The 15,559-nt window shown below is 34.6% G+C and overlaps 1 protein-coding gene across 1 annotated transcript in view; it reads left to right on the forward strand.

Annotated features, from left to right (window-relative positions):
* The window catches only part of RpS3 (ribosomal protein S3), a 59,351-nt gene that overhangs the window by 34,974 nt on the left and 8,818 nt on the right, over positions 1-15,559 (forward strand). The window contains exons 3-4 of the mRNA XM_090395954.1: positions 3,136-3,230; positions 11,525-11,712. Of these exons, the coding sequence (XP_090252080.1) occupies positions 3,136-3,230; positions 11,525-11,712 (283 nt within the window). The remainder of the gene's footprint in view (positions 1-3,135; positions 3,231-11,524; positions 11,713-15,559) is intronic.

The raw sequence follows: 15,559 nt of genomic DNA on the forward strand, positions 1-15,559 counted from the left end.
ACTGCCATTCAAGAAGATTAGCCTCGTATTTTGTGTTGAATACTATGGCTACTACTTCTTTTCCTTGATTGTCATTGCCTGAATATAACATTTTGTATTTATTGCACAGAAAGATCTCACCGGTTTAGGTCTTTTTTGTTTCAGTCACCCCTATTATGTCAATCTGGTACTTATCTAATTCCTCAGCTAGCTCCATTTCTTTGCCATTCAGGCTTCTTACGTTGATAGTACTGATCTTTAACTCTGGTGATGTTGAGTTGGGGTTTGTTTTCAGATTTGTTCCAGTAGCTGACTTTTCGCTGTTCGCCCTGGTTCCCTGGCGAAAACAACGGGGGCCTTGTTTAACCGGGCGATGCCCCAGCCGGCATGAAATTTTGTCATGTTGTACCATCATTTTTTATTTTGGTTTAACCAATAAGAATACAATTTGGTCGGCTAAATCCCAAATTGCCAGCCCATCCTCGTTCGTTCAGTATCAAAGTAGATACCCAACAGGGTGCACCACGAGAAGGTGAGGATTGGACATTAGGTCAGAACCCCTGGTCGGTTCTCCGCATTCCTTTAAAGGCTATGTGGAGGTCTCCTCTCAGTTATACAGCTTTGACCCTTAAGCACCCCTCTTAAAATTTTCATGTATCTCAATACATGAAAATTTAATTCTGGTAATGTGAATTTGTGCAAATAGGAAGACAAAACTTACCTTCTCTGATTTTGAATGACTATATTGTCTCTGCACCTTTTATGTATACTTTATTATATTTTACTTTCTCTAGGATATGTGCCTTTCTTCATTTTCCTGTTGAGATTACATGTTTAAAGAGAAATATGAGAACACATTATAGTATATAAGTACATTAATTATGTTTCTCTACCTCGAGCTGATATCTTCTTTAGGAAGTTAAAAACCAGAGAAATATGCAATTAAAAAATCTCTGGAGACTCATAAATAGTTATTTTAAAAACAATCTAAACATGGGGGGGGGGGTACATCTTAACTGTGTGAATTAATCAGTGCACTAGCTGTTTAGCAGTCTGTTGTGCATAGCATTTAGATGATTTGTTATTGTAAATAAAAGTCCTTTTGTGGTATAATCATGAGAAATTTCCAAATATCTAAAATGAGATCTTGGTTTCTATTAAGAGTACTGTGATAAGAGGGTTGTTATGCAAATAAAGCATCAAGATAGATAACCACTCCATGTTGCGGTGGTCTGTGAGGATGTGAGAAGCAAGGCCTCATTTGTCTTTCCTTTTTGTGTTTGATGCTGCATGAGCAAAAGTTCTTGTATCCATTAGGGAGTTCTTTGGAAAGGAAAATTGTCTTTTCAGGACTGCAGAAAAATCTTTAAGCATCTACTGATAGGAAAGCAACTCTAATAACAATTTTTAAAATGTGAGTTATGTCTGGAGGATCTTCCTTGTATAAAAGAGATGGAAGGTTTATACTTGACTTCATGTATAAATGCTTCATAAGAACATGTAGGTTTTTAAAGAATATTTTTTGAAAAATGAACATCCACCAGTGATATTGAACAGTAAAGGAAGGATAAATTGGGCCTTTGAACAGAAATGGACAGTTGAACAGTAGTGTTGTCTCTGAGTTATTTCTTTGGAATTGGCTGCACGTAGGCTTGTTTCTGTGCTATAGGGTACATATCAATTTGGGAGGAAATGTTGAAGATGGTCATGTTAACACATACCCCCCCCCCCCCAAAAAAAGTGAAAAAAAGCACAATAAACAAAAAAAAAATGAATAAAACAAACTATGAATTTTTTATAAGAGCTGAAAAATAATAAAAGGAACAAAATCGGATGCTACGAATTATATATGGTTTAATCCTTTATCCAAGTGTAAGCAAACAAAGTTTGTGCCTGAAGTAATTTTAGTACTGGGGCAACTCATGGCACAGGTGGTATGACTTCATCACTTGCTTTATTATCCCATAATGCAAAGCACATCTCCTTTAGGAAGTTAAAAACCTAAAAAAGTAAATACCAAATGTACTTTGCATTATGGGATACTAAGGCAAGTGATGTGAAGTCACACCACTAGTACTGAAATTACTTCAGGCGCAAACTTTGTTTGCTTACACTTGATTAAAGGATTAAACCATATATAATTCGTAGCATAACCAAGTGGAAAACAACTTCCATCAAAATCTGATGCTTTAAACAAAACAGTCAGCACCTGTTATATTGCTGGCTTGTCATGCATATTTTTCGTTCCTTTATTTTCCTGTCCTGTAAAATTCTGTTTGCTTATTTTTTCAGTATTGGTTTTATTTACTTTTTTGGCTATCTGTTAAGTATTTCTCCATTCCATTATTGGTCCTTCATGTTCAACTTCTAATTACATACTGTTTCATCTCTAAGCAAGTACTATTGCTTGCCATCTTAACATGCATTAGACATGTTAATTTAATAATCCTTTATAAAAATAAATCTAATTTAAATTAAGGTCTCTTTAACCTAGTTGTAATGGAGGGATTTATTTTATTTCTTTGATTTTTAGTTTGATATCAAAATATTAGGAGTGAAAATTTTCATCTATTTACTATTACTATTTTTTCTTTTGGAATAAGTCTTGCAGTTTGTAGGTGTTTTGGTAACAGTGTAGAAAATTAGTGATTACTGTTTTGGCACAATTTTAAGAAAAACATCACTTAGTCAGTTACAAGTATAAATAAAGTAAATTTGTCTAAATGCCAGCCACAGAATGAAGATATTGACATCTTTTGATAATTTACCTATGAGAGATTTGTATTTGTGTTCATTCTCAGAATACATCTTATCTTACAGATTACATGATTCTTCATTAAAAAAAATGAAGTTATTTTAACTTAGTGAAAATTTGGATTTCAAAGAAGTGGCATTGATAAGTGTACATATGAGAGGTGGGGGGGATGAAAAGTTCTGATAAACAACTAGAACAAAAATGATATTAAAGCAATTGATATAAACACAAGAAAGAAAAAGAACAAATTATTACAAATATAAATTTAATATCATTTTTATTCTAGGTGTTTATCAGTTCCAGACCCCCTCCCCCTACCCGCTCATGTATGTTTTTTAGTATAAAATTCTAAGTGCAGTGTTTTTATTGATGAGATTTAGATTTCATAAATTTTATTCTAGTTGTATGCTGAAAAGGTAGCTGCAAGAGGCCTGTGTGCTATTGCACAATGTGAATCGCTCCGTTACAAGTTAATTGGTGGTCTAGCAGTTCGTAGGTATGTATTTTGGGATCCAAGTGCACATACTATTAATGATCTAAATTTAGTCATTGTTTGCATTATTACAATTTCATTGTGAATGAATATTTAAATAGGATGTGATTTGTATCTCTTGATGTCTCATTTTAGAAAGGCTTCAGTGATTTGTTTGATGCAAAACACATGGGCATTTATAGTTGATTTATAATTTACTACATAGGAATATTAACCACATGTCTTCATGTCTGTAGTAATCATCCACATAACAGCTTTAGCTAATGTTCAGGACATCCTACTGTAATCTTTGAGGTTTCTATGGTTTATTTAATAATTATGTTCTAATGTTACTGCACCTTTTTGAGTTTTTTTTTCTAAAATCTGTCTATCGATTTCTTTAGACTTGTCTTGTATATTTTCCTTCATTAACTTTATTATTCTTTATTCTTATCCGTTACCTTTCTATGTAGTCAGTTAATCTTAATTCCTTTTCTCTTGAAATTTCTAGAAATTTATTTGATTATTCCAGACAGCACCACTAAAAATCTCTAATTGGCATAAGAAATTAATTATACCTCCAGTAAAGCATCTCTATACAGTTAATTACAGTCGTGGCTAACTCCTAACATAAAGTTCGTACCAAGGTTTAATTTCTTTCCCGCTTACAGGATCGGATTTATTTAGGAACAGTGCAGTTGCTAAAAAGATCAGACGGCACTTCTTATAAATAAAACAAACATATTTATTCACACTAAGATAATAATACAATTTATACACTTAAATGATGTTACTATCATTTCTGATATTAGGGATGACTTAAACAAAAAAGACAAGAACTGGTGAGACCTTTCTTAACAATAAATACAAAATGTTATATTCAGGCAATGACAATCAAGGAAAACAAGGAGTATCCATAGTATTCAACACAAAATACGAGGCTAATCTTCTTGAATGGCAGTCAGTCTCATGTAGAGTAATGTGGGCAAATATGAGAATGGGGAGTTGGACAATGAGACTTATTTGTGCCTATGGTCCCACAGAAGGTTCTACTGAGGTAGAAGTGAAGAAATTTTTTGAGGCTTTAGAGAGAGCAACTGACACAATGAAAAAGGAAAAGTTGGTCCTTGTTGAGGATCTAAATAGCAGAGTAGGAAATAATTGTCAGATATACAAAAATATTTTGGGAAAATTTGGAGAAAAGAGCAAAGCTAATAATAATGGCAAATAAATATTGGATTTCTGCTCAGGACATGGACTGGTTATTACTAACACCATGTTACAACATAAAAATGTGCACAAATTCAAATGGAGAGAAGAGGCAGGGAATAAGAAAAGTCTCATTGACTATGTTATTGTTGATAGTGATGTTTTCTCCCTGGTGCAGGACACCAGATTGTACAGAGGATTTGAAATTGGAAGTGATCACTATTTGGTCTTGAGCAGCATAAAATTGAATTTCATATTGAAAACAATAACATGTAAGAAAGTTTTAAAGCGAATAAAAGTTGAGCAGCTCTCAGATGTGAACTGTAGACTAAAATACACAAAGATTATTGAAGGAAAAATGAAAGAGTTTGAGAACAGGAACTAAACATTGGAGATTCAATGGCAAACTCTGAAGAAAACATTGATTGATTCAGCTAGAAAGGCATGTGGTGAAGTTGTCTGCAAGGATAGAAAAATTAGAACTCCATGGTGGGCACAGGAAGTAAAATATAATATACTTTATTATATTTTACTTTCTCTAGGATATGTGCCTTTCTTCATTTTCCTTTTCAGATTACATGTTTAAACAGGCAGTGAAGGAAAAGAAGAAAACATATCAAAATTTCCTGGCAAATAAGTCAGCTTGTGCTCTCAGAGAATACAGAGACAAATGTAAGAAAGCTAAACAGTGTGTAAAACTAGCTAAACAAAAGTCATTGGAGGACTTTGGCAAGAACATTGAAAATAAATATCAAGAAGGTGGCAAAATATTCTGGAGGTTGTTGAAGGTGCTTAGGAATGGAGGAAAGAGTGCTGTAAAAGGAGTTAGAGATGATAAAGGTGACATGAAAACGGGAGAAAAAGATATCCTTGAAGTATGGAGTAATTACTTTGAAAATTTGCTAAATGAAACAAGCAGTGATGACAGCACAGTGATAAAAAAAACACTGACCAGGCATGCGGTCAGGAATACATATCCATACTTGAAGTAGAAAAAAGCCATCAAAGGCTTGAAATGTGGAAAGACAGCAGGAGTAGATGATATTCGACCAGAAATGCTGAAGTACGCTGGTATAAAAGTCTTACAGTGGCTGCACTGCATAGTTCAGAATGCCTGGACAGAGGGACGAATTCCAGACGATTGGAGTAGAGCTCTCATAGTACCCATATATAAAAAGGGAAATAAAACTGAATGTGAGAATTACAGAGGTATATCCCTACTGAGTGTTCCTGGTAAGATATATGCAAGTATACTTGAGAAACGGTTGAGAAGCATTGTGGAAGAAAAGCTGGGTGAAGAACAAGCTGGATTCAGGTCAAATAGAGGCTGTCAGGATCAGATCTTCACTTTACACCAAATAGTGGAGAAATCATGGGAATATAACAAAGATCTGTATTTAAGTTTTGTTGATTTGGAAAAGGCATATGACAAGGTGCCAAGAGAGAAGCTATTCAATATGCTACAGTTATATGGTGTCAGTGGGGCATTATATCAAGCAATACTTAGTCTTTATTTGAGTTGTAAGTCAGCAGTTAGAATTGAAGGAAGTACAGGAAGATGGTTTAATGTTAAATCTGGTGTGAGACAAGGATGTACATTATCCCCACTGTTATTCATTATCTATATGGATCACATTATGAAGGAAAGTGTTATTAAACATGATATTAAAATTGGAGATGTTAATGTCAGCTCTTTGCTTTATGCGGATGATGTTATACTTCTAAATAAATCCGCTACAAGTCTGTAAGATTCTCTGACTAAATTGAATAACTGTTGTAATAGATATGGTATAAAGGTCAGCAATAAAAAAACAAAGACAGTGAAAATAGGCAGAATCATTGAAAATGTCAAATGTGTTGTGAATGGAGAACCTATGGAACAAGTAAAACATTTCAGCTACTTAGGCAAGATTTTTAGTGAAGATGGTAAATTAAATATGGAAATAGACAACAGAATCAACAAAGCTGGTATGGTAGGAAGTCAATTGAATAAATTCATATGGAATAAGAGAGAAATTAGTCGGAACACTAAATTAGCTGTATACAAGATAGTGTTCAAACCAGGTTTAACTTATGGATCTGAGAACTGGGTCAGAAGTAAAACACTTGACCAAAGACTAGAGACTGCAGGTATGAGAGTCCTGAGAAAGATTAGAGGCGTGAACAGATGGCATCAATGGCAATATCATATTAAAAACGATTATATTAGGAAAGAACTTGACATTGTCAGCATCCAGGAATGTGTTAGCAGAGCTAATCTCAGGTGGTATGGTCACTTTAATAGAATGGGCAAGGAAAGATTAGCAAAAGAAGTCTTCTCTGCCAAGTTAACAGGAAAATGACCCACAGGAAGACCAAGATATAGTTGGATTGATACGGTACAAAATGCCTTAGACGATAGAAATATAAGATCTGGTAATGTTGGAGTCTTGACAAGTAACAGACTGATTTGGAAGAAAATTGTGGATAGGAAGTTAGTAATGATGTAAATTTTTCATGTAGTACTATCATATCCTGTACACCCCTTGAGGGTACATGGCAGGAATTTGATGATGATGAGAAACTTGCTCAATTGTCTTTCGACAAGCTCTGGATGATTTTTATTGATTGCCTGGCAAACCTTTTCGATGTTGTCATCATTTCTGCTTGTCGAAGGTCAGCCAGATCATGGTTCATCTTCAACTGACATGTCCTCATTTATGAAACGGGAAAACCACTTGTAGTCGTGTTTTACTTGTCCTGAAGCATAACAATGGTTTCAGCTGCATTTTACCCAAAAGAAAAAATTTCATGCACACTCTCTGTCACTTCTGGTCAGCCATCACAGAATTGCCAAAATTGCTTGTACTCACTAACAAAAAGCAGTCAAAACAGCAAACCAGTTCACACAGTATGATTCAATTTGCCAGACTGGCACATTAAAACTTTACACTCACCATGCCTAGCAGCATCTTCCATAACTAGAAAATGCATGCACTCCCAGTTCAGTTTCCGGTTGCTTTTGGCTATCTACACACACTACATAACTAGTCAGCATATAAGTTGTAGTATATAAATTTGTTGGCTGAGTGGATAATGTACCTTGCTCTCCAACCAACAGGTTATGGGTTTAAATCCAACTATGGGCATGGGTGTTTGTAAAAGTTTGCTCTGGACAAGCTTATATAGCTCCTTGGGTTCAAAAACAACTGGGTGGCACATAACAATAACATCAATATAGGCTCATACAGTGCATCCATAAGCTGCCACAATCTGAGTTTCAGCTGTGTATATACAGAAGGAAAGTTGAAACTCAGGTTGTTCCAGATTATGGGTGCACTGTATGAGCCTATATTGATGTTATTGGTTTTACAACTTGTACAGTTGTAAGAACAACTGTTGTTATGTGCCATCCAGTTGTTTTTGGCTCCTGGTGAGCCTGTGAACAAAGGCTGTCCACTCCACTCTGCCTCTTATCCTTTCTTTCAGTTATTGTAAGTTCTTTTGTGGTCTTCCTCTTATTCTCATTCCCTCAGTCTCCTCCAGCATAACTATCTTTTCCAATGATTCATCAGCTAGCATAGTATGACCTAAGTACATAGACTTCTGTTTAGCCATCATTCTCTCCGAGGAACATTTTGTCTTTATATTTTCTAAAACCTTATTGGTCATTCTTGCAGTTTATGGGATTCTTAATAGTCTCCTCCACACCCATAATTCAAATGAATCAATTCACTTTCTATCTTTCTTCTTAATAATCCGGCTTTCACATTTATACATCACTACTGATGTATAAAGACCAGTGCTTTGACAATTCCAACTTTCATGGCCTTATCCCTCTATCTTTCATAATTTTTGTCAGGTTTAACATAGCTTTTTTTTTTCCCATGACTATCCTTCTTTTAATTTCATCTTCACATATACCATCGTTTCTGATTCTGAACCCCATTAAATCATAACCTTCAACTATTTCTATTTTATTTCAGTCTATTGTAAATTCATTTAAATTGCCAGAAGCCATCACTTTTATTTTGCTGATGTTTAAATTAAGCCTGACTTTGTTACTTTTCATTTTAACCAATAGAATCAACTGCTTCAGATCTTCCTTAGTTTATGCTATGAGGGTTGTAACATCTGCATATCTTAAATTAGTTTTTTTCCACCAGTCTTAATTCCAGCTGGATCTTTGTCTAAATCAGGTATTCCCATTGATCTCATTACAATCCACAGTCTGTCGTGATCAATGCAATCAAAAGCTTTCTTATAATCAATAAAACATGAATACTTCCTTCTGAAATTCCATAGAGAAAAAAACACTGCATATGTTCCTAATTATTAGTCAGTTCATTGCACTTGCAGTGATTTTATACATAGATTATAAATGCAAAAGTTACAGAGGATAGTTTCATTCTTTTCTATCCTATAGTCACTGAAAATGAACTTCATTTTGCTTCTCACCATACTATTTTTGTTTATTCTGTTGCCTGTATTCATATTTAATTTCCCATCTTCACTAAAAATTCAGCCTAAATAGTTTATTTTTTATTTTATTATATACATATTTATAGGTTCTCCACTGAGAATGCAGTGGAAGTTTTCTAAATTCCTGCTTATTTTCATAGTTTTCATCTTTAATGCCAAATTTATTATAGCAGCTATTCAGTTGAGTTAAAAAAATCTGAAAGACTCGCTTGATTTCTTCAGAAGTATAATATCCAAATAAAGTAAGCTTAATATGATAATTAGGTTTATTTATTTGGGACTTTTATGTTTGGTAAAAAAAAAATCAGTCACTTCACATTATGATTTTGGAAGTTTATTTTCCACTTGGTTAGACTATAATAAATTTAGTTTCATCCTTTATCCAAGTGTAAGCAAACAAAGTTTGCGTCTGAAGTATCTTCGGGACTGAGGCAACTCGTAGTAAAGGTGGATCGAGTGATGAGAGCTTGGTCCACCTTTACTACGAGTTGCCTCAGTCCTGAAGATACTTCAGGTGCAAACTTTGTTTGCTTACACTTGGATAAAGGATTAAACGAAATTTATCACATTATGGTTATTGTGCAGCATCCATTTTTTTTTTTATTAATTAAATTTCTTTTGAAGTTACTGGTTATGATATAATTTTATGTTTCAATTATGAAATTTCTCCTGTCACACACACACACACGCACACACACACACACACACACACACACACACACACACACACACACACACACACACACACACAGTAGAACTTGGTTATAATGAATTCCATGGGACCATATATATTTGTTCGTAATAACCGTTATTCGTTATATCCAAGAAGGTCATAATTTGAGCGAATTAAAAATGTTTTCAGATTTTTCTCAGCATAGGTATATTGGGTAACATAAATACATATGTGCATACATACATATAAAGAACAAACATTTATTTTTAAAACTTCACATTTTTACATAAAAAATCATCAAGCGTGCTTTGCTTTGCACAAGACGCATATTTCGTGCATTTGAAATTGTTCCTTATACCACTAAGATGCTTGAATATGTCGTCTGAACTTACAGATCGCGATTCCATAAATCTTGTTAAAATATGTAAAGCACTTTCTGCTTCACACCAGGTAACGATTTTCTCATCATTGCTATTTTCTTCCTCGGAGTCACTACTACTATTATCTTCTTCTGTTGTATGAGAGATTTGTTTTAAGATGTCAGCGTCTGTCGGTATACCCAAAGTTGCGATGCCATTATCAATGTCTATAAAATTATCAATCTCTGTGCACGTTTCAAAAATAGTTTTGTATTGTAGACGATGACACCAAATTCTAAGCATCACTCATTGAACGTATTGCGTGAAGTACACTGATCTTTGAGTCATAAGCATTTTCCGCGGATTTTTCTCTGCATTCTATCAGTTCCAAGACTAACAGACGATGAAAATGGGATTTAAAACATCTAATTATGCCTTGATTAAGTGGTTGCAAGACAGATGTCACATTCAGTGGCAAAAAAACAAGTTTTATGTTTGTGAAATTAGCCACTACAGGATGGGCAGGACAGTTGTCTATCAATAACAAAATTTTCTGGTTTTCACTGTGAAGATTTTTATCCCACTTGCGAATTTCATTTTCGAAAATTGAAGATGTCATCCAGGCCTTCTTATTCGCTGTATAATCAATGGGAAGTTTCTTTATATTTTTAAAGCATCTAGGCTTTGCCAATTTTCCAATTACAAGAAGCTTTCTTTCATCGCTACCGGTCATGTTCGCACAAACTAAAACTGTGAGTCTATTTTTGATAAGTTTTCTGCCAATGCATTTTTCGTTTTTAAATTGAAAAGTTTTATTGGGGTTTAAATTATAAAAAAAAACCCTGCTTTGTCTGCATTATAAATGTTGTTGTATCCATAGCTTCATTTGATGTCCAGTCAGAAACAACGTTTTTGTCAGTGGACAATGCCTCGCCACTTACTTTTGCGTAGACAATATTGTTTCTGTTCTTAAAGTGATCAATCCACCCATTGTTGCATTTAAAATCGCTATAACCAAGTTGAACAGCAAATTTTTTGGCTTGAACTTTTAAAATTGGTCCTCTAATAGGTAAGCCAGCGGTTCTTTGCACTTTAAGCCACGAAAGAAGTGCCTCGTCAACATCACTTTTATTACACTTTTTAAGTTTTTTACACTTTGATAAATTGTTTTCAGAAGCTTTCAGAGTCAACTCGCGATTCTTCCAAATTGTTGATATTGTAGATGGGGACAAACCATACTTCTTTGCTACTGTCAGATTTGATTGGCCACTTTCCACCTCCGGTATAATCTCTACTTTTTTGGAAACTGATAAAATTTTCCGTTTGACTCCCAACATTTTTCCACAACCAGAAAATGCGTATGTACGAAATGTGTATTATTCGTTCGTTATTCCCATGAAACGAATTTGTAATAAACATGAAATACATGCATTAAATCAAATGTAATTCAAATATACCTTCAAAATTATTCGTTATAAACGTGAATTTGCTGTAACCATGATTGTTATAACTGAGTTCTACTGTGTGTGTGTGTGTGTGTGTGTGTGTATATATATATATATATGTATGTATGTATGTATGTATCCTTCTATAGAAGTCGTATATTCTCATTATAGGGCCTGTTATGGTGTCTTACGATTTATCATGGAAAGTGGAGCTAAAGGATGTGAGGTAGTTGTTTCTGGTAAGCTCCGTGGTCAACGAGCAAAGTCCATGAAGTTCGTTGATGGTCTTATGATTCATAGTGGAGAACCAACAAATGATTATGTAGACACAGCTGTGCGCCATGTTCTTCTTAGGCAAGGTAAATATCAGAATGAGTTATTGAATATTCTGTATATAGTAGCAAACTTAGTATTTGCTCGAATGATTGTGAAACCCACTGCCTCGGACATTTTTTTATGTCTGAGGCAGTGTACATAATCTATGTACTTCAGATTGTGCCAAAAACAATTTTGTGCTTATGAAATCAGTTTGTTTTTCATTCAAATGACTTAAGCCTGTGAACTAGTCTTAAGAAATTCTGTGTGAATGTTATGCTGCTGGGATCATCTCATTGCCACATTACATAGAAAAGTCTTTGCATACTTATTTTTCTTAGGCATTTCCATTTGGCATTGGCACATCTAAAATTCACTACCTAAGAATTGTCTATCAAGGTGGAGTACCAGCTTCCATGGAAAATGGCTTTGTTAGATGGGTGCATAGGCTTATCAGTTGAGAAATGTAGTCTTTTTGATGCAATTGCAGTATATTTCACTAGTTTATTTTAAAATATATTATTTTAAAATAAAAATTAATTGAAATTGATGGAAGACTGAGGAAGGAGGTGGAGATTGCAAAGGAGCGATTTGGCTTCATGCCTGGTCGATCGGCCACAGATGCTATCTTTGGGGTACGACAGATGATGGAAAAGCTTCAAGAGAAGCAACGGGAGCTACACCTGGTATTTATTGAGCTGGAGAAAGCGTATGATAGAGTGCCAAGGCAAGAAGTCTGGAGGTGTCTGAGGGAAGAGAAGATACTGGAGAAATATGTCAGGTTGGTGCAAGATATGCACAGAAATGTGAAGACAAGTGTTTGAACCTGCCTGGGAGTGACAGAAAGTTTTCCAGTGACAGTTGGCTTACATCAAGGGTCTGCATTAAGTCCATTCCTGTTACTATGTTGTGTGCAGAATCAAGAGAAGAAGTGGCAGCCAAACTGGAAAGTTGGAGGAAAGTACTGAGAGAGAGAGGTATGAGACTGAGCAGAAGTAAGACCGAGTATATGTTGTTGCAAAGTGGATGGCAGCCAGGAGACAGATCTGGAGCTGGAAGGAAATGTCATCAGGAAGGTCAGTGACTTTAGATACTTAGGTTCAACAATGAAAGAGGATGGCGAGGCTGAGAAGGAAGTGGGATGGAGGAACTGGAGAGAGATGGCTGGAGTGCTATGTGATAAGAGGGTGTCGATCAATCTAAAAGGCAAAATTTACAGGTCAGTAGTGAGACCAGCTATGATGTATGCTTTGGAAACTGTGGCCCTGAGGAAAAATAACATCAGCAGGATGGAGGTAGCGGAGATGAGAATGCTTAGGTGGATGTGCGTTGTGACCAGAAGGGATCATCTGAGAAATTATTATGTAAGGAGAACGGTGAAAGTTATGAACTTAGGAGCAAAGATACAGGAGGCAAGGTTGAGATGTTTTGGTCGTGTGATGAGGAGGGAGGAAGATGGATGTGCACGGGAAGAGGAAGCGTGGACGGCCAAAGAAGAGATGGAGGGAGATGGTGGAGGAGGACTTGAGGATGAAGAACTTGGATGTGGCTACAGCCCAAGACAGGAAGTTGTGGAGGAGACTCTCCATAAACAGTGACCCTACTTTTGTATGAAAAGCTGCAGAAGAAGCAGATTATTATCCACTTTTCCAATATAGCATTCACAAGCCTGAAATTGAAATGTTACTTTTTTGTTTCCTGTTAAAAATTCCAAAATGTTTGACGTTTTATACTTTTAATATTCATTAAATTTATATTGGTGTGCGCATGTATATGTATATTTTAAACATAAGATTGCTGTTTTTTAATCTGCATTGCAAATTCTTCATAGCAAAAATGGATTTCTTGACATATTTCTGTACTCCACCATTATTTCTTGCTTTTTTATAAATAGTACCATGGGTAGAAAAGTATAGTTTATTGCACTTGTCATCATCATACCTAGGTATGATGATAAGTGCAATAATGTGGTACAGTGTAAATTGTACTACTGTAAATGTTTTCCACCTACAGTACCTAAATTATATTTAGGTATTGCAGGTGAAATTCAGCTATCCTGCTCACATTTTGAATTTCTGCCTTGTTTCACATCTCCACTATGCATATACACTAATGATTGCAATCATAAATAACTTTCAAACACTATGTGTGGTTGCTTATTTAATAACATTTCGAAGTGAATTATTGAACATACCCCAGAATGTTCTTGTTTTTATATTATCATTTTTTTTAATTGCTTTTATGAAGTTTTTTTTCCTCCTCAGTCTTTATACTCATTCACCACTATGATATTTACCATCAGTATTATTTAATATTATTTTCAAACTATTTCGACAACATTATATATCTTGACTTTCTTATGTTTTCAGACCTTCCTATGAAACCTTTTCCTGTATTGAGTTCATAAGGAACAATCTGCATCTTATCTTGCTCAAGACTGAATACTGACATATCAATCATTGATTGAAAGGCAGTCTTTATAAGTCTAGTAACACTGAAACATGATATTAATGTTGACTAGCCATTGTCTATTTCTGAATTCCAGCTCTGGTTGGCGGTAGGGTTTTCTTTAAGATCTCCCTTAATCAGAAACATATTTTTTTCTTTATATCTTTTGTCCATTATGAAAAGCAGCACGTTAGCACAAGAAGGTTATATTTAATATATTCCCACATATTTTAGTTTGAAAATAACAAATTATCATCAGTGGCTTGACAGGAAATAGTCTTTTACAAGGGTAAAATACAAACAACAATCGATCATTCAAAATTAGAATGAGCTGCATGATGTTACATCACTAATCATGATATCATTTCAACTGAAGAAATGTAAACATAAGAGTGCAGAAATAAATTACATGTACAAGTTCACAATGTCGTACAAAAATCTTAATTTATAAAATCATATTAAAGATATTAGGCAGATGTGGTATCTAAAAGGTATTAAAAATAAATAAAATGTTATTCGGATCAAACTTTCCCATATTTTTTATGAGGATATGCAGTTATTTCGGTTCAAGTTAGGGCATTGAAGTAAGGCCTCAGCACTCTCTTTGAATAGGTGCTCGAATTTATATTGGCATCTGTGTAGAAGGAGAGTTTTATACCAAAGAATATTGTAGTTTGTCTCTATTCCGTGTTGCGCCAATCCAGACATGTCGGATTTTTAAGTTTTTTGCATGACATTGTGAACTTATACATGTAATTTATTTCTGCACCTTATGTTTACATTTCTTCAGTGAAATGATCAGTTGTTTGTATTCTACCTTGTACAAGACTGTTTCCTGATTTTCAAACTGAAATATCTAGCAATATATTAAATATAATCTTCTTGTGCTAACGTCTTGATATTTCTTAATTTCACGTCACAAGTTTCTAAAAAGCAGAACATTTGTCCAGTATAATATTTCAGTGAACATCTATTTTTTCTGATCCTCTTGTCTTTGAAGATTGTTTTGATTTATTTTATTTTTCTTCCTTAGCTCTAGTAATATCCAGATATTACATGGTATTTTAATTGCTGCTCTGTTAGTTGCATTTCTTTTCTGCTAATGCTTTGATATTCACTTTCACCATAGTTGACATGGTTCTATTAGCTGATTTCACTCTGCTAATTGGTTCATGGATGAAATTAATCCTATCAGCATGATACCTGATGTGTGTTTTTATCATATTAAATATATAGGTTTCAATCAATACAGAGCATACTTTGTTTAGCATATCCTGATTCATTTGAAATCTGATTGAATACTTGTTAACAATATGTATTGTTGGGTCCTGCTTTCTACTCCGATGTATATTCTAGCTGTTGACTGACTCCACATTCGAACACAGGGAAAATTTATTTTTAACTGCGCCACGCTTTATTCTAAGTTGCATAAGCAACGTTGTG

This window comes from Typopeltis vanoorti, chromosome 7 (genome assembly GCF_054136105.1).
Source record: "Typopeltis vanoorti isolate ZY-2024b chromosome 7, IOZ_Tvanoo_1.0, whole genome shotgun sequence".
In the NCBI taxonomy this organism is placed as follows: domain Eukaryota; kingdom Metazoa; phylum Arthropoda; class Arachnida; order Uropygi; family Thelyphonidae; genus Typopeltis; species Typopeltis vanoorti.